The sequence below is a fragment of the Pollicipes pollicipes genome, unplaced genomic scaffold (assembly GCF_011947565.3).
Source record: "Pollicipes pollicipes isolate AB1234 unplaced genomic scaffold, Ppol_2.1 Scaffold_4740;HRSCAF=5597_pilon_pilon_pilon, whole genome shotgun sequence".
NCBI classification, from domain to species: domain Eukaryota; kingdom Metazoa; phylum Arthropoda; class Thecostraca; order Pollicipedomorpha; family Pollicipedidae; genus Pollicipes; species Pollicipes pollicipes.
In genome coordinates, this window is record NW_023596545.1 from 28,069,509 (window position 1) to 28,088,825 (window position 19,317).

At 54.8% G+C, this 19,317-nt stretch overlaps 2 protein-coding genes across 2 annotated transcripts; one reads left to right on the top strand and one right to left on the bottom strand.

Moving 5' to 3' along the window:
- Positions 1–314: 314 nt before the first annotated feature.
- On the bottom strand, positions 315–11,603 carry LOC119099203 (endoplasmic reticulum resident protein 44). The gene is made up of 9 exons (XM_037222311.1): positions 11,385–11,603; positions 9,855–9,930; positions 9,401–9,553; positions 4,957–5,135; positions 4,387–4,502; positions 3,756–3,903; positions 3,066–3,207; positions 2,636–2,769; positions 315–1,479 (listed from the first exon to the last, which is right to left on the bottom strand). Exons 1-9 carry the CDS (start codon positions 11,415–11,417, stop codon positions 1,243–1,245), a joined length of 1,218 nt encoding a protein of 405 aa, XP_037078206.1. The 5' UTR covers positions 11,418–11,603; the 3' UTR covers positions 315–1,242.
- Positions 11,604–12,159: 556 nt separating this feature from the next.
- LOC119098152 (kelch domain-containing protein 4) lies at positions 12,160–18,926 on the top strand. The gene is given in 12 exon segments (XM_037221082.1): positions 12,160–12,164; positions 12,460–12,610; positions 12,962–13,132; positions 13,924–14,159; positions 15,066–15,232; positions 15,837–15,895; positions 15,897–15,956; positions 15,958–15,988; positions 16,856–16,978; positions 17,690–17,782; positions 18,045–18,323; positions 18,913–18,926. Coding segments are annotated over 12 exon segments (1,389 nt in total).
- The last annotated feature ends 391 nt before the right edge of the window (positions 18,927–19,317 follow it).

Consider the following 19,317-nt stretch of genomic DNA (forward strand, 5'->3'; position numbering starts at 1 on the left):
TGTGGTCGCGGCCGGCTGTATTGACCTGGCGCCAGCGTATTGACGACGGTGGGTGTCGCACTTAACCGCGGATGCCCGTCGGGGTGCAAGTGATAGGTGAGTTCGGTCGTGCATTAATGAGCTGGTTTTGCACCGCCCATCACCCGCGCATAGTGCACGAACGTAATGTGCGGGGATCACCATGCGTTACGTCAGGGGGGGTTAACAACCGCACTACGCATCGCGTGGTTCTCAGCGGCATCATTGAGACCTGCGGGCGCGGGGTTGCAGCCGGCACCGGCACCGGGATCGCCGAGGGTGACAGCACACAGCGGCAAGCTCAGGCTCTGTATATTAGCAGACATGGAGACAGATCTGGGACCGAGGAGTCGACGAACATACTTCCCGGCGACGACGCCTCAAACGTCGCACCACGACAGCAAAGGTGGAGGGCTTTCAACAAGTGCACCGCTTTCGGTAAAAACGCAGTACAAAACGCGAGGCGGTCACACAACAGCTCGCTTAACAAGAACACACCGCGTCACGTTGGAGTTTCGCCCCAGCTGTCCTCGCACGTCTGAAGCTCTGCAGCCGCCCACAGATGCCAAGAGCAGCTGATTCAGGTCTCATCGCACCCCAGCTCAGCGCGACGCCGCCTAGAAATGATCGTCCCCCGGCCAAAACGGCAAAATCTAGACCGGTGCTGCGCGCAGAGATTGCCGAGGGGAACACTGCGTTCGGGCAACGCGATGGGAACATCGATGTAAAGCTGCTGTGGTGGGTCGAGGTCAATAATTGCGAGGCGCAAATAAATTGAACATTAAATGAAAATGTTATCCGAGCTTTAGCCACCGCCATCAGAGACCTCGACGATATAAGTTTACAATTTCATCAGATCGGTATGTACAAACGAAAAACAAAGAACACAAAATGGAATGGACAAGACACGAGCCCTCCTTGCCCGAGAGAGGAGCATTGATCGCGTAGAGGCTGAAACATGTCCTCAGATAATCTCGCAACAACCAGAAAAGGGCGCGGCGTAAAGACCGCGAATTTCACATCCGCCCGGGGTATCACACACCGGCCGTAACCACGCCAGACACCCGTGACCCACGCCGGCCGGGGCGACGCGTCCCGGCCGCTTCCTCTGCACCACCCCGCTCACAGCCCCGTCCGGCATCACCACGCACCCCTCCCACGCGCCAGCCGCCCGGCCGCGGCGGTGGCGACCCACGCAGCTGCCCTAGCGCCGGCGGCGCGGCATCATAGCTCGTCCTTGAGCAGGCTGTATCGGTTTCCGGACGGGCCCAGCTTCTTGAAGACGGACTCGGGCGGCGAGGTGGGCGGCGGCGCCGGCTTCTGGCCGCGCGTCGGCGCCGGCGCCGGTGCCGCCGCCGCCGGCGCCGCCGGCTCCTGCACGCCGTAATGGAACTCGCGATGTAGTTTGCCCGAGTGCAGGTCGGCGATGAAGTCCTGCAGCTTGCCGGGCGTCTCCATGTCCTGCCGGCGGCCGGCGGCCGGTGAGGGGAGGTCCCGCTGGGAAGGCGAAACCCCGCTGGGAGGGGAAGTTCCACTCGGAGGGGAGGTCCCGTTGGGAAGGGGAAATCCCGCTGGTAGGGAGGCCCTGTTGGGAGGAGAAGACCTGTTGGGAGAGGAAGCCTTGCTGGGAGAGATGTCCACTGGGAGCGCGGGGCCCCGCTGGGAGAACGAGACCCCGCTGGGAGGGGGAGGCCCCACTACGACATGGGGCGGCGGTGCGGGCGTCTCTCGCCGTTATCGGCGGAAAAGAACGGCTAACAGAAGATTCGGAAAGCTGATCGCTATGGGGGGGGGGGGGGATTACGCGAGCGTGGTTTTATTGACGTCAACCCCAGCGTCACTGTAACTGAAGGCCGCAGCGCAAGTGGTGAGCTTAGTTAGAGCGTTTACATCAAGGCAGCGATTTCATCCACCGACCACCGCACGCGGTTCTTCGCATTTAGTATCCACGTATGAACGCTCACATTTTGCATGGGCTTTGTGCCAATACGCTAGCGTGCAATGCATTGGTAGTACTCGGAAATGCTGCACATATGATGTTGGCTAAAACTCAATTTCCATACTAAATGGCGTTGGCTTCACTGGTGACACCCATTCCATACTTTAGAGCCTTTGGTTGAAACAATTGCGACAAACTACTGTGATGATGACGATGATTGGGGTTCTCGGGCGCGCCGACTTCTGGGGTCATTTTGCGCCCAGACAAACTACCGTCCAATGTTATCAGTCGGTATCTGGTCAGCTGGATCCCAACCAACATCAAGACGCACTGCGCTGAGGTTTGACACTTCTAAAACATCGTGATGTTCTGTCCACAAGACGGCCCGTTCGGACCGTACTGTGGACGCCAAAAAGCGGAATAGGGACACAACAGAATAATAACAAACGAGTTCACATCAAACAAGGCTTGCCAAGTCCCACAAGGTTTACAAGTCTCTCTCAGTACTTGCCCCACCACATCAGGCTATCTACCACTAGTGCCGTAAACCATAAAATCGCAAAGCACGACACTCCCTGAGACCGAGTACCCGCGTCGCCGGACACCTCCCCTCAGCCATGAGAGTCCACCGGCCGCCAGCTCACTGACCTGCCGCCAGCAGCGCTACAGTCGGCTCACCTTGATATCGGGGAAGACATACATATGCCGGAAGCTGTCGATGGCTATTAGCGGCAGGTCCGCCTTGGACTTGCCGAGGTGCTGCAGCGGGTGGGCGAACGTCAAGCCGTCCGCCGTCAAAAACTGGATCCCCTCTGCGAGGTACGAGAGTCGGGGCAGGTCAGTCGAATGCACGGGTTCCTCTCTGAGCGTGTGACCGACACACGAGCCTTCCTCTCACAGACGGCAGGTCCCGTGACACCGATTAGCCGTCGCTGCTGGACACCGGAGAGACGGGGGTCGGGCCACGGCGGAGCAGCGGCCACCGCAGGACTGGCGCAGGGGCAGCCCCTCTGAGGGGCAGGGGCTGGGTCGGGTCAGCGCGGACCCACGCCAGCCTGTCTCGCAACATGCCCGAACCGCCGCAAGGCGGCGGCGGCGGCACGCTCACCTTTCTCGGTGTACAGCTCATCCTCGACCATGTGCAGGAACCGCTTGGGCGTCTCCGTGTCGTCCGGCATGTGGAAGAGAATGAGGAAGGGCAGCCCCTCCTCGGTCAGCTCCTCCGCGTTCTCGAAGGTGATCTCCCGCACCTGGCGGACGGACGTCGGTCGACGGGACCAGTCAGGCTCGGCGTGTTTTGCGTGCGCCAGTCCTACAGCCAACCGCGCCGCCAGCCGATCCATAACACAGCCCGGCCATCGGATTCACTCGTCAGATCGGTAAACATGATAGGCCGCTGAATTGCGTCGTCATTTATACACGTTTGTGCTGTAATTTCAGGCGTATACGGTTTCACGGCATAAATGACGCATTTACGTCGTTTTACTACGTCGTACATTATGTGCAATTTACAATCACAGACCTGGCGTGAAATGACCCCTAAATGCGCAAGGTCACGCCAGTCCTCAGTACGCCGCATGCCACGCGCTCAAGCCATCCGCCAAGTGACCACTCTCCCGAATGGGGCGGCGAGCGCTCTCCCCCCATTCCGCTGTCTCCCCGCCACCCGTGACATTCACCGCCTCAAGGCCACCGCTCGAGCACAACCACCGCGTCCCGGTCCGGACATCCCTCGCGCCGGCCCGCGCGGCGCGCGGGGGCCGGCACGGCGCGGCGCGGCGCGGCGCGCGCCACCCACCAGCGGCACGCAGGTGCGGCGCGCCCAGTCGGTCAGCCGCTCCGTGTCCGTGATGTCGATCTGGGGCATGGCGATGTCGTCGGTGGAGCTCGGCTTGCGCACTATCACCAGGTCCTGGCCGCCGGGCATGAACGGCCGGAACGGCTCCCTAGGGGCGCGCGTCACGCCCCGTCACACGCCGCACGGCACTGCGCGCGCCACGTCAGTCGCGCACCGTCGCGACTGCGGCACGTCTTCCGAGCGTGCCTCTAGCGGTGCTAGACGCGCGGGCTGAGCATCGCAGACCAACATACGTGGACGGCGGGAAGGGGGGCTGTCATGCCGGAAGTTTTTGTGGCTGTGGGTGAAATGTTACTGAACCAATCATGAAACACTAACTGCAAAACAAACTTTATAATAAGCAGTGGGACAAACAGTATCAGCTGGCCAGATCTTGAGCGCCAGCTGTCGCTGTCTTTCATTATTAAGAGCTGATACTCGCTTGCACCTGACAACACTGCAACATACTGGTAAAAGCCTTGTTCCGGAGTCCCCATAGCAACAAGTCCTGCCGTAAGGGCACTGCCCTTTAACACGTCTGCATAAAACATAAAGCCCAGATTGTGAAAAAGATGCATTTCGGACCACATACCCGAAGCCGGCGATCATAACGCATTCGTCTTTCAAGGCCATGGCCATTTTCATAAACGACTGGTACGTGCTGGTATCTTGGCTGCTGAAGTACCCAATTACTTGCCCCTTCTTTTCCTGGAAAAGAACAAAAAGATTGAGCACAACAAAACAGAACACAATAGGGGGACTTCTTTAGTTTCGTTATTCTAGCCGACACCAGGAAGACCTCTTGTCATGCAACAACCCTACGCACTATTCATATTGCAATACATTTGCACGTTTTGCAGCAAACGAACGCAATTAACAGATCACCTCCTACGACATTGAAACACTCCCTGGCAGGGGTTCACATACTGCAATGAGTCGTACATACCGCAAAACCAATGCAGCAAGCTGCACTGCAGTCTACTGGTAATGACATAGCAAAGCCGCCAGAGATCTGCACGCCACACAGCATTGATGATGCCCAGAAATAGCTCGCTCACTTCGCCCATCGCTGACACAGAAAGCTACGCCACTTGGCACACGAACGCCACCGGCGCGTTGCTGCGGCGTTGGGGCGCTGGGGCGCCCAGGGCGCCGCGCCTACCTCGGTCAGGTCGTCGGTGGAGTTGATGACCTTGACCGGGTCGCGAACCTCCTCCTCGAGGAACTTGAGGAACGACTCGGCGCTGCGCTGTCCGCGGTACTCCTTCTTGGCCGGATGGCCGTTGCGTATCAGTTTCAGCGTCGGGTACTTGCTGATGTGGAACCGACTCGCAATCTTTTCTGCCGAAGGGAGGCGGAAGTCAAGGCCTGGTCACGTGGGCCACATTGGATGTCATTACATATGTCACGCAACAACACGAGCATCGACACATCGGGTCGTAACGCTGCCTCGAATCAAGGGTGCGACGTGACATTGCTTTAATTTGGGACGCAGGAGTTTCGAGCGCGGACGATGTGTACAAAGGCAGTGTGAAGGAGACGGCTGGGTCGCAAAGTTATGTTCGCATACTGCCAACACTACGCCATTCCGGCGTGCCAAACGGACCGGAAGCCAACTTGACGGGCGTTACAGTCTGAAGTGTCGCAGGGGCTTTGAAGCAGTCACTTGACGTGGAAATGGGTTCGTCCATAGTTACGAACGGATGACTTCTGACAGGCAGCGTGCAGTTGATTGTCGCACCGAACGAATAGCGTAGAAAATTATGAACGAACACAGCACGGAGAAAACCAGTCCAGAAACTTGTCGTGTCGCTTTTCCGCAGGATTCAAGGAAGGCAGACACACGACAAGTGAAAAGGGGGAGGACGGCCACGTTTCCAGCACAGCACTCTGTCTTGTTATACCGGTTCTGTCCATCTCCGATCAACCCTAGTCGTACGTGCACAATAATTACAAAAATAAAAACATGAACCTCAAAAAACTAAACCGACGCGACAGCAATAACGCAGAATACTTTTTCTGCACGTAACTGCAAAGGCATCAACGCAAAATAGCCAAGGTAGCGGACGGTCAAACATGCGGTGAACGAAACGCGACAACGAAACATTCTCTAGCTACGTGACATGTGACCTCACTCCACCTCGGTCACACCACGTCCCATCGGAAAGGTCGTGCGTCATCGCGCCAGCGGGTACGTTTTCCCCACATCCGCACGCACGGTTGCGACAGACTATTCCGGCGTGAACTCACGCAGGGTCGAAACGGCGGCAGTTACTAAGCTGCTATTGCTCAACTTTGTAACACGGGCTCCGTTACGCCACTTTACGCCGGCGGCTGCCGGTCTTGACGCGAACGTCACATTATTGCTTCTCGGACATTCGGTGTGTCCTTGCCTCCTCCCGCCAATCCATGCCATTGTACAGACTAATGCTGAAGTAAGGTAAAAAAGAACCGAGTAGCCGTGGATAAATGTAAAATGACGCAACGGCATGCTTTGATTAGCCATCATGAGCATACTACGGAACGGACCAGGTTTTCAAGGCTAGCAAGTGACCTACACCTAATGATCACCGCATAAACCAAGCGTTTCTCGTTCCCTCCCCAGTTAACCGAGACCACCGTCTTAGTGGGGCGGGAGACCCCCTCCCCCCGCCCCCGCCCCCTCCCGGCCGCAGCAGCTCAGAGGCGCTGACTCCGGCGGGAGAGGGGGGGGGGGGGGAGGGGACGGCCGAACCGGTCGGACCGGGCGACCGATCCTGCCGCGAGAGAGGCGGCCCGGGCCAGATTGGCGAGAGACAGCCCGGACCAGACCGGTCCGTCCGGCGTCGTCCGCCGGCCAGGCGGCGTACCGGTGCGGCCCGACCTGCCCGCGCCGGCCGCAGGCAGCGGGTCACACCGCCGGCCCGGCAGGGATCGCCGACCGACACGGAACGCTACCAAGGCGGCGGACCCCGCGAGCGGCGGGCCGCGTGCGCCACAGCGAACGGCATTACCCCGTTCACGCCTCCTCCACGCCATCTCCCACGCCTCCGCTGGGCAGCTCCCTCCGCCGGCGGCTCCGTCTCCGCCGTCGAGCCGACGAGAGCAGAGGGTCAGCCGGTCATGACCGCCGCCACGGCGGCGAGAGCGGTTATGCCGGTCTCGCGGCGTCCGGTCCGGCGCGATGCCGGCCGGCGGCGACGGCGGCGGACGTACCGCGCGCCGGCGGCCGCGCCAAACCCCGTCACGACCGCCGACCGCGGACGGATCTGGCCCCGCAGCGGACGCCGGTGAAAGGCTGCGCCGCGCCGCGCCACGGCCGACAATTCACCGCGGTTTCTATTTGGGGTGGCACACACGGGGTTTTATCATCGGGCTTGGCCGCTGTGGACTGCGAGTCCACCCCTCTGACTGAAAGTCGCAGCTGCGGACTATGAGTCAGCAGTCTCAAGCAGTACGGGTACAGTGTTGTAGCTTATTCTCGTACGTGTGGTCAACGCAGCAGGCCAGTCAGTTATGACGATATTTGTACTCAGGTCAATGCATCCACATATTTGATATTTGGGACGCAGTAGCGGCTTCATAGCGCCACGTTTGGAAACAGATGGCCATACCAGTACCTCAGGTGATTAGCGCAAGCTTTCACTGCAAAAACCCACCAAGGGCCGTACATCTATTACCAGATGGTTGTATAAGGACTCCGCGACGAGCACTGCATATCTGTAAACTCTGATCCCAGATATGCATGCAATCAAAATCTCTGGACCAAATATTACAAAAATGCAAGGCGATTCTTCATTTTAACTCGTTGGCAAGGATATTGGCAATAAGCGTGCAAACCTCTTCGCGCCACTCCAGGTTCCACGAAACCGGAAATGTAAAAGAACGAGTATGCAAAAAAATTATTACGAGCGCTCTTTCACATTAAGAGTGCACGTGCATACGTCGATACATTTCATCAGCTTTGCACTGTGCGATGCAGTTCTTACGGTGATTTTCCACAGCCCTGTCCTCTTTCTTAGAAGCCGGCAAAAAAAGAAAAAAGAAAAGGAAGTGGTCCTGAGCAGATCATACGTTTCGAACACGTCTGACGTTAATCTCCGATAGATCTCCGATGCAAACCGTGACTTGCCGTGACTGTGGCAAAGAGACTTTCTCCTGGCTTTCAACGTTAAGTTACATCTAAATGTCCTGAACTTCATTCGCATTCATTGTTTGCACGGATGCCGTTTCGGATTAGGCCCCATACTAAGGACGGGGGGGGGGGGGGGGGGCTCATGTGTTGCGAGGGCACTGACCGCGCCACCGAAGTGTGTGAGTCGAGACTATAAGATATTTAGCCTTATTATTCAAATACTTAGCAAAGTGAATTTCTAACGTGTCACGTAAGGCCACGACATTGGCGGTCGGTAAAAAGCTTTCTCCTCTTCGTCGAGGATATACAACGCCTTAGGTGGGAGTCCGACCTCTCCTTGGTGAGGTGGGAGCCAGACCCACCCACTGGCAAGGTGGGAGTCAGATCCACTCACCGATGAGGTGGGAGCCAGATCCATTCACTGGTGAAGTAGGAGTCAGACTCACCCACTGGCAAGGTGGGGGTCAGACCCACTCACTGGCGAGGTGGGAGTCAGACCCACTCACCGATGAGGTGGGAGCCAGATCCACTCACTGGTGAAGTGGGAGTCAGACCCACCCACTGGTGACCCTCGACCCCACTGAGTACGACGCTCACTGATCGCCCGGGCCGGCGCTCTGACCACTACCCCTATCACTGGGATGACGGAGTTGTTGCAAGAACAGGAAAAATGCAACTCAATCCGAGGGAAAAGGATATAGCAATCCATGGAAAACCCATGGATCTCACCGATACCAGGACAGAACATCATAATCTCTTAACATGAAAGGGCCTCAGGTCTTGAGGACAGCAGGGCTGTGAAATGCACCAAATGATCTTCAAGATCACTATTTCAGTTCAAAACCTCATACAAATGTGGAACACTCCCTTTACGAGGGCGGACCACAGACCCTCGCACCGTACTCCCGAGGCTTGCGACCATGAAAACAACACCACAACACGCACACCGATCACTTGGGCTTTCGGGTACCGTGGCAGCGCGGTCAAACGGCGCCCGTAACTGGAGTGACGCCAGACAGGTTCTGTGGCGCCAGCCGGAGGCGGGCGAGGTTTGGATGCTGGTTAAGCAGGGCTGACTACGGTCACTGCAACGCACGTCGACCGCTGCCTGCGTTGGTTTTTCGTGCTGGCAACGTACCGACCCGAACTGACCACCGCACACTTTGGACGCACATCATCGTGTGGTTTGACCTGACCTGGCCCTGTTACAAATGTATTACCATACTGCACATACCTGGACAAAATTTACTTGCACTCGCTCAGGTTGGCTTACCAGGCCAGCCTTATGGGATGAGGTAAAACATAGTTTGGTTATGGGTGGCAAACCAGCATGCCATTCATTTTTTCCCACTCCAGCTATTAGACTTAGTCGAAATCGTCATCGCCAAGGTCATCGGCCACCGAAAGAGGAACATCGAAACCATCGGAAAAGGCATGCCACAGTCTGGTGGGACTAAATAATGTCTTCCATTCAGAAGCATTGCACACCTACCTTCTTTATCACAGTCCACCTTCGCCATTATGACTCGATTCTTGTCCAGTTTCTTGGACACCAGGTCTGCACCTTCATCCCAAATCGGTTCCAGCATGTTGCTAAAGCGGCACCAGTCGGCATAGAAGTTTACCAGCACCAGCTCAGTTGAAGCTGTTGGATACAATGTTTCATAATTAATGATTGTTCATGTACCTTAATCTCATTACTGGACTTCTCATATCACAAAAGCTTATCACATACAAAATCTGACTTGGTCACACTGCAGATTGAAGCTAAATTGGCTACAACATGGTCAGCTTTGGTCTACACCGTGACTATGTTTTAAAGTAGTCCTTTGTATGCCTAAACATACTCAGTACCATTACATCACTTTGCTTACGCATATCACACCACGATAGTTTTGCTTCACAACTCATTTCACAACACACTGCTTCAAATATAAATTTCTTACCTATCACTTTGTCAAAGTTGTCTTCTGTCAGCTGCAAAGAGCTTCCATGTATTGGCTGTAGAACAGCCAGTAATTGCTGTAAACAATAACAGCATAAGCAATGATATCTAACTGCCGTGAAATTGTGGGATTTCATGAAATCGTCAGTAATAAAACATATGGCAGGACACAAAGACGCAAAAAGAAGCTGGCAGCTTCAGCATGCCTACTGACATCATCAGAGTAGTGCCCTATGAGACAGCAGCACATATGTAACAGGTGCATGGCCTTAGGAGCCCTGAGATCTCTAGGCACCCTGCACGTGCGGATGTTGTCAGGGTGTGTGACGTAGTCACACACATCCCACCAACTCAGGCACCTGCATGTCAGTGAAAACAATCACAAACACAAATCCCTGAGATGACCCTAGCCCAAAGATCACATGTTGCACTCTGTGCAAATGTTAGGCAGCAACCTGTTCCAGACTGAGAGGCAATGCGGGAAATGTGGAACTGGAAAGATGTGACACTGGACAATAATGTTGCTGGCCATGGGTGAAAGGTGGAAACTTTCCATGAACAGAGAAGGGTAGAATTACCATTTGGTCAAGTCAGTGATGTGTTGTTGAGACCATATCATACTTTCTGATAAATTATGTGGGTTATTACCCTATACCTCCCTCAAATTTACATTTGTTTGTGTAGGAGGTTTAAGGTTTTGAGAACATGGCAAAAACAATTGCTACAATTATCATAACTCAATATAAAGAAAATGGAACTTGATATTACCATTGTTAGACTACCTTGGTGCATCTACCACAGTGTCTTATCCAATGTTCTCAAGCTTTAGAAGAAGAAGCACCAGATACAAGTTGGACAAAATAGTATCCAAATCTATGGGTTGTGGTTAAAGTCACATAATTGAAGATTGGTAGTCAGGTGATATATCTTTTTTCACTTTACAGATATCTGACAAGAATAAAAACGAGATCATACGTTGAGTTACAGCAGACAACAACAAAAGGCACATCATACACTATCATACTTTATCTGTGACCAGCTATCTTGTGATACATAGGTGTATTATGCATATATTTGAGCATGTTTACCACAATTTACACCCATGTGCGCCAATTACAAGGATGGATCCAGGATGACATAAGGTTCCAAGTTAATTGGCTCATGGGATGTTTTCAAGCTCTTAGTAATAAGTGCATGTCTGCAAGGTGGCAAACAAGGCAGCAAGTGATACATCAAAGTTCAGAGATGCATGGTAAGTATCTACCTCCCTGGAATACATAATCCCAAGGCAGGTCTACAAATAGGTCTACCCCAGTCATGTCGCTACCTGGGCGGGTTAATCAACTCATCATAGTTAGCAGTGGCTGAGTCGCAGGGTCTGCTCCACGGAGCCTGCTATCACCATCTTAAGGATAAATTCCTGCTTGTCATGACTTCACCGAAGTCAAGTACCCACAACACACTCTGGAAATAAAACGGCGGCAGGCTCCAATGGCCCGCACGAACTCCCACGTAGCTTGCTATTACTCACCACGATAACAGCGCACAAATTTACGTAATGCATTTTCACTTGGCTTCTGTGCTGATTAGCCTAGTAGCAGCTCACACCTGTGGAGCGATGCACGAACACCCAGATAGTGAGCAAAGTTCACAATTTTGTGCAATTAATTAACCCCCTCGCAACCGCCCGGAAAAGACAACACCACGACCGACGAACCGTAAAGCATCCGTAAAAGCAAAGCCGCTTATTTGTCACAGCTGCGGTTCGTCACTCGGCACAGGCATTCTACCGGAAGTAGGCTATGTTTCGGTGGTCTTTTGATGACGAAATATGTAATATACTGAAATTATCTTATCAATATTTACTCCTAATTTCGGTTCTATTTAATAAAAGCAACCTTAAAAAACCAAATAATTACTTTTTAAAAAAATATAATGTACTCAAATAGAAGTCTAATCGTAAATGCATAATCACTTTGTGCCACGCGTTGACATCTGTGTGGTAAGATTCTCTACTATTTCTACCAGCATGTGAATCGGTTTTCAAGGCCAAGGATCGCGAGGCTTTTAATTCGACAAACACGTGGTGTGTGCCCGTAGTGGGATGTCTGGGTGTTCGGGTGGGGTTTAGTTTGTTAGGCTTGGTTGAGTGGGTTTGATCATCGTATGGGGCCGGTGCAGTAGTTGGCGTTTTCATTAATCCTCTGTATTTCAGCCGTTTTTAAGAACGACTGGTGAGTTACTGCGCGCATTTTTGGATTGATCAACTCCCTGGTTTCGTTGTGAGAACACCCAGCAGCGCCGGTATGGGGTGTGGGAATGGAGCATCGGAACAAGTTTGTGTAGCGGAGATGCCCAGATGTAATGCATCTTCGTGATTGATGAATATGCCAGGTTGTTTAAAAAAACAAACTTGTGCTAACACTGAAGCCTAGGAATGCCTGATGTGGTCATTGTGGCTGTTATACACACACAGTCTCTAAGGCTATATGACATCATCTGGCTCTCCTGCAGCAGATTTTATGTTTTCTATGATTGCATTCCACTTGCTCCTTGCCATGTACTGTATGTGGGCCATGTGAATATTCTGTTGAATTGTTTTTCAGGATAACTGCATTCTTGGCAAAGAAAACAAGTTGGTCAAAATGGGGAAAAAAGATAAGAAAAAGAAAGGGCCAGGGTATAGAAAAAACTGCAGCAAAAACTGAAAAGAATTTGTCCAAGAAATTAAAGAAGCAGCTAACCAAGAAAGGAGAAGTATGCAACATGTCATTACTATGTTCTGTCAGATTATGAGTCTAGTATCTTTTTTGAAGATCATAACAACATTATTTTTTAACTCAGAAATGTTGTGCATACTCACTCTTACTTGGGCAAATGTTGATAAAAAGTATGTTATTGTCAGTTTGTGCTAATGTGACTATGGCATAGCAACTAGGCCTGCCAGTGCATGTCAGCTAATCTCAAACTCCTGGGTAGGTTTACTGCCATTGTTCAGTAGCTAGTGAATTCTCTACCATTCAGACTTGCAAGCCACCTTGGTCTACTTGGTAAGTCATCTTTTGCAAAGGTTTATGGTTATGTGAAATCCAACATTTTCTTCTCCAGGAAAGTGTGGAGCTGATGATTGGCCGTTTGGTGGCTGAGGAAGAGCTGAAGAAAGAGATTGTAGAAAAGGTTTCACCACCACCACCAGCCAGAAGCAGTTTTACCATGTGTGCCCATCCTGAAAGGGATGAGATTCTGCTGTATGGTGGTGAATATTTCAATGGCAAAAATGTGAGAAAATTTTTAAATAAGCTGTATGAATGTGACTGATTTTGCTCATAATAACTGATAATTAACATACCAGAATATACTGGCCAGTTGATGATATCAAACAGTCCTTGATATGCAGGGGCTTAGTGTCCTATCCACTTACAAGGCTGGCTGTACCTCACCCTTCACTCCCACCCCCATCTCTGCCTCTACCTCCATCCCCAAATTGGTCTTCAGCTATCCCAACTTTGAGAAAAAGTGCACTAAATCTTAAAAATAACCCATTTGTTATTAATTCTGAGGTAAGGTTGAGTCATTTTTTACTGTTCAGTTTCTCAACTTATTTTGTGAACCTATGCATATGTCAGGATGTTTTTTTTAGAATGTTTTGTATTTATGTGCTTCAAACAGCACTCATCATCATTTACACACTTTCATTATAACACTACATCATTTCTTCCTCAAGAAGAGGTGACTGAGGTGTTTGTTGCACATTTCATGTGAGTGAATCCTGTTGGATTGCATTGTTATTGAGGTGTGCATCCATAATCTTGTCGCTCTCCACTATGTTGTGTACTATCAGCCTCTATGATCACTGGACTGGGGCACCAGTACCTAGTGCGGTGGTTAAGCAGCATGACTGAAAATGTAGGCAGGTGTTTGATCCTCTGTGGTGCCTGTCCTTCCTACCATGGTGAGAGGCAGGAGATGCTATTAGTCCTCATTAGCTGAATGCATTGTAAAGCCCCAATGACAATGACAACTGACACTGCAGAGTGACCTGTACCAGCTCGCGGCTGCTCGTCCGGCAGACGACGGTGTTCGGCGATCTGTACCAGTACCGGTGCCGGGCGGCGGAGTGGCGCCTGCTGCAGTACCCGCGCGGCCCGCCGCCGCGCTGCGCGCACGCGGCCGTGGCGGCGCCGCTCGGCGGGGGCCAGCTCTGGCTGTTCGGCGGCGAGTTCTCCAGTCCCAGCGGCGAGCAGTTCCACCACTACCGCGACCTCTGGTGCCTGCACACCAACGCACGGCGCTGGGAGAAGATCAGGTGGATGGCACACGCTGGCAGCCACGCGCTGAACCAGTCACCACTCCACCATCAACATTCCCGGAGCCATCACTGTCCATCCTAATAGCTCTGTTGGTTAGAGCACATGCCTTCTCATTCACCTCCCCGTGGTGGGGCAGGTTTGAGAAGGTTCATGCGCTCGCTTTTTGCCCTTGACTGGGATAACCTACGGTTGATGGCAGCAGCCGCGAGCTGGTATAGGTAGCAAGGACCGTACCGGGCATTCCAGGACGTTAAAACTTCGCCACCGAATTCTGCTTTTGACCCGTAATTTCACGGTCAGGGTGGGCAAGGCCTCACGCAAGAAACACTGCACCGGGCGTGCAGTGCTTCCAAGCTCCATGCGATGAGTAGGTTGGGACTAAACCTTTTGAACAGTGATTGGGGTAGATAGTAAGTCCAGCACATTGCGAAAATTATTGTCCGTGCGTAGACCTTACGACGCGGAGGGTTCGGGACTTGTCTAATTACATTGTATTTTACTCCGCTTGTTTCTGGCAGAAATCGATTCTGGTATCCGTAGCATTAACCTGCATTATTCGGTGATCAGAATGCCGGACTAATTGTGTGGTGCAGTCATTGCTCGTGTCATAGCACATGAGCCGCGCTAATGAGCACAGCAGGTCGATATGTCGTAAAATGGAAAGACTAAGTCAGTTTGCTGCGCGGCAAAATATCGAGTCAAAATAGCGAAGCATGGCGCCTCGACGATAACGTTCAGCCCCTTTACGTCGTTTAAACAGTCTATGCGGATTTCAGCTGGGCGCACCGAAGCACAGCGCCACACTGAGCGTCGACCTCACGCCCTCACGGTCGTTAGCCAAGCGTGCCATCCCCGCGTCCCATGTGCCTGAACGGTGCTGACCGGACCGCTCGACTTTCCAGCGCGGCGGGCGGCCCGTCCGCTCGCAGCGGCCACAGGATGGTCTACTACCAGAAGCAGCTGATCGTGTTCGGCGGGTTCCACGACAACCTGCAGAGCTTCCAGTACTTCAACGATCTGCACGCGTTCGATATCGACAGGCGCGAGTGGCGCAAATTGGAGGTGTCCGGTGAGAGGACGGGAGCGGGAGGGGTGTCAAACTGGAGGTGACTGGTGAGAGGACGGGAGTGGGAGGGGTGTATACTGAGGGTATCCGGTGATAGGACGGGTTAGGGAGCAGTGCAAATTGGATCTCTCGTTGTTGTACGTGGCTCAGACAAAATTGCCTGCTAAAGTGCCTCGGACACGCCGGTACCCGACCTTGTTTGTGCCGATTCGTTCGCCCCTCACGCTGATGCTAGTTGTGCCAGTCTTTTGGTAGTGTCAGCGCTTCTCCACGGTGCCGCTGCCCATACCCCTTCCCTCCCCCCCCCCCCCCCTCGGTGTCGTGCCCCTCTGCCCCCCGGTGCCGTGCGTTCCTCCGTACCATCCCCTCCGCCCCGTTACCGTGCCCTCCGATCCGGTACCATCCCCTCCGCCCCGGTACCGTGCCCTGCGCTCCGGGTACCATCCCCCTCCGCTCCGGTGCCCATCCTCTCTGGCCCGGTACCGTGCTCTCCGCTTCTGTACCATCCCCTCCGCCCCGGCGCCATCCCCTCCGCCCCGTTGACCGTCCCCTCCGCCCCGGCGATGCCGCCTCTGGCTGCCTGCTCACCGCACACCGTGCCCGCCAGGTCAGGGCCCGTCGGCCCGCTCGAGCGTGGCCATGCTGGCGCTGGCCGACGGCCGCGTGCCTCGTCTACGGCGGCTACTGCAAGGAGAAGGTGAAGAAGAACGTGGAGAAGGGCACCACGTTTCAGCGACATGTACCGGCTGACACCGGACAGTGAGTACCGGCCGGTGGGAGGTGCCCGGTTCGCGGTCACCACTGCCAGCTGCAACCCGGAAGCCGAGAGGCGGGCGGGCCGCGTGGGCGAGCCTGGGGAGGACTTGTGGTGCCGTCCGTGAGAACATCTGATGCTATGGGGATGCCATGTGAGCGTTGGAAAGAATATGACCGTCGTAAGGCGAAAAGGCCTGTGTGCCATTTCGTTAAAAACGCTTTTTGAGGTTTGGACGGGCAGAATGGGGGCTGCTTTTGTAGGATAACTTTTTTAGACGTCCATGTGCACTCTGATGGTCGTTAAGACGGGTCAGCTGATTACCGTTGGGTGTTCTGTGAACATATTTCTGCAACCGCTCTGTTGATGCGTGGCTAAAACGCTAACCCTCAGCCGTTTTAACGCAGTGCGCACAAGTAAACAACCTTGCTGCATTGGTGCTGACAGCCCTGGTTTGTGCTATCACTTATACCACGACCATAGCATAGTGTGAATAGTTTTGGTTGGTCGGAGGTGTCGGGTGTTCAAGCGTAACCGATGTCTGACCCAGGTGTATGAACCGGGTCACTGTGGCTTGTTCTGTTTCGGACCCTCCTTTGCGTCAGGCACTGTTGGCCGCTCCAGAACCCGCCGCGAGTCCGACAGTCGCCTGCGTGACACACGCGTGACGTCCCGGACCCCCGCCCTCCTCGGGAGCTGGACAGTTGGCTCCGTGACACACGCGTGACGCCCCGGACCCCCGCCCTCCTCGGAGCTGGACAGTTGGCTCCGTGACACACGCGTGACGCCCCGGCCCAGCCTGGACCCCCCAACCCCACCGGAGCTGTATAGTTCGCCGCCTAACCGACGCCCGGCCGCTCGGCTCGCTTCAGAGCACGACCTGAGCCTGACGCGCTGGCGCTGGAGCCAGGTGAAGCAGAGCGGCGCGCGGCCCTCGCACCGCAGCGGCATGAGCGGCTGCCTCGTGCGCGGCGACAGCGTGCTCTTCTTCGGAGGTGAGGCGGCCTGATGCGATGCGGCCCGTACGCTCCCGGCCTTGTCTCCTGCACTGTGCTGTGTCGTGCCGTGACGTGTTTTGCTGTGCTGTGCTGCGTCGTGCCGTACTGTGTTATGTCGTGCTGTGTGCGCTTTGTCGTGCTGTGCTGTGTTATGTTGTGCTGTGCGGTATTGTGTTGTGCCAGCTGTGGTGTGCAGTGTCTCGTGCTGTGTTGTGCCGTGCTATAACATGCCGCGTTTTGTCATGCCGCGCTATGCCATACCGTACTTTGTTATGCCATGCCGTGCTATGCCGTGCTGCACTGTGCCATGCCTCCTATCACATCTTGGTCCTTCTGTTCGCACCGCTATTCCTCCGGAGATGACGTCTCGCTGGTTTGCCCCCCCCCCCCCCCGTCCCGTCCCCTCGCTGCCAGTTCTGTTCGGTTCCGTCGCGTGAGCGGACGGGAGCCAGCTCTGAACAGCAGGCAGCTGGGGCGGCGGAGCCGGGCCGGTGTGGAGGCAGGCTGCAGCCCCGCCAATGAGGCTGCAGCCCGGCTGTGTGGGGAACGATGGACGGTCGATGGCAAGTCGTTTTCTTCGAACTATTTTAAAATGTTTTTCATGTCTTGGGCGCCATGTCTGGCACCGAATGCGTCGTCACGTGGCAGCTGGGTGTCGCTCGGGTATGTTTGGGATCGCTGATGGGTGACATACATGTCTTCCCGCAGGCGTCACAGACGAAGAGAGTGACGACAAACTCAAGGGTACCTTCTTCAACGACATGTACATGCTCGACGCCGGCAAGGGCGTCTGGCACACAGGTGAGCTGGATGAGGCGCCTCGTGGGATCCAGGGGCGCTAGCTCTGATCCAATCCGCGTACAGCATGTGTCGGAATCGACAGGCTGTGGCCCGATCTTGCCGCGGCATGCGCTGGCATCCAGCTGGCACCGACGCTCATCCGATGTTTTCACGGCGCGTGCTTGGATGTGCAGTGCGCCGGCTCGGAGCTGGTGCTGGCCGTACGAGCTGACCTGACTCGCTGCTCAGAGCTCGCCACCTGACGCTCATCCGTCTCCGTCAGTGACCCTCTCTGGCCGGCGGGACCCCGCCCGGCGGCGGCGCCGTCGCCGCGCGGCAGACGACCCGGCCCCCGAGCCGGCGGCAGCGGCGGCATCGGGCAGCGGTGACCCCGCCGAGCAGCTGGAAGCGATGTCGATCGAGGAGGAGGCGGCGGCGGTGGCGGCGCCGTCGCCGCGCGCCCGGGCCGGCCTGGCGGCTCGCGCCGGCCAGCTGTTCCTGTACGGCGGCCAGCTGGAGCGGGGTAGTGTAGAGGTCACGCTCAGCGACTTTTACCAGCTCGGTGAGTGGCAGGGGAGCGGCGCCAACGTGCCCAGGAGGGCGCCACCCGAGTCGTGTCACCTTGGGTGCTTTGTGTCTGGGTGAATTCGTGTCGCCTGCGGTGCTTTGGGTCTGGGCGAATTCGTGACGCCTTCGGTGTTCCAGATCTGGGCGAATCCGTGTCGCCCTCGGTGCTCTGGGTCTGGGCGAATTCATGTCACCATCGGTGCTCGCTCTGGTCTGGGCGAGGTTGCGCACTTCGAGGCGCCGAGCTCACGAGACGTACGTCGGTCGCTGTCAGGCTGTTGTTCGCTAAGGAGAATGCTCAGAGATGTCTCAAAAATACTGGTTCTTCCTGCGGTGTGCCTGAAAAAGAAGGGGCCCGGTTCATCCGTAGGGAAGGGCCGCCCGCCTTGGGCACCGCTCAGGAGCTTAACTTTTCGGCAGGCGCTTCGTTTTTTATGAATTTCGAGAAGTCTGTTGGCCACGCCCTGCTTCAGCTAGACGTAATCAGCACTCCAGATGGAGGTGGCACGATGCTGAAACCCATTAATATTTGACGGTGTCTGAGGCGAATCGCCTGCTCCTGCTAAACCGCGCCCTGGTTTAAGGCGTGATCGTTTGACGGCACCGTCCGGCGGTCCTGGCGGGCTTGGTTCGCCGCGCACTGTCGTAGATGGAGATAGTGCAGGAGCACTGAGCTGAGCTGGCTTTCGATGGTATATGGTGTCCAGGGTGTAACCGCTCTGAGGGGGAGGGGCTTGGCAGAAGATTTCCTCAAAGTTTTCCAAAATGAGGTTTCGCCCCTCCAATAATATTCTGCCCGTAGAATGCACGCTTTTCACGTTTTCCCATTGCACATGTCCTTTTCAGATCATATTGCCCCCAGATTTCAGTGTGACTCCTGCAATCCTAAGGCGTCCCCCCCCCCCCCGCCGCCACTTCAGAGACGTGGTTACGTCTATGGATGGTGTGTTCCAACTCGCTCAGAGCCGGCGTTTCTTCTAACCCGCAGA

What these genes read in the sequence shown, in the direction of transcription:
- LOC119099203 (XM_037222311.1), bottom strand. Translation starts at nt 11,417, where the DNA reads ATGCATTACGTAAATTTGTGCGCTGTTATCGTG. An exon ending in GGTGGACTGTGATAAAGAAG is followed by an intron (nt 5,136 to 9,400) that starts GTAGGTGTGCAA and finishes TCCCTTCGGCAG; the next exon opens with AAAAGATTGCGAGTCGGTTC. An exon ending in GTTATGATCGCCGGCTTCGG is followed by an intron (nt 3,904 to 4,386) that starts GTATGTGGTCCG and finishes GCGCGCCCCTAG; the next exon opens with GGAGCCGTTCCGGCCGTTCA.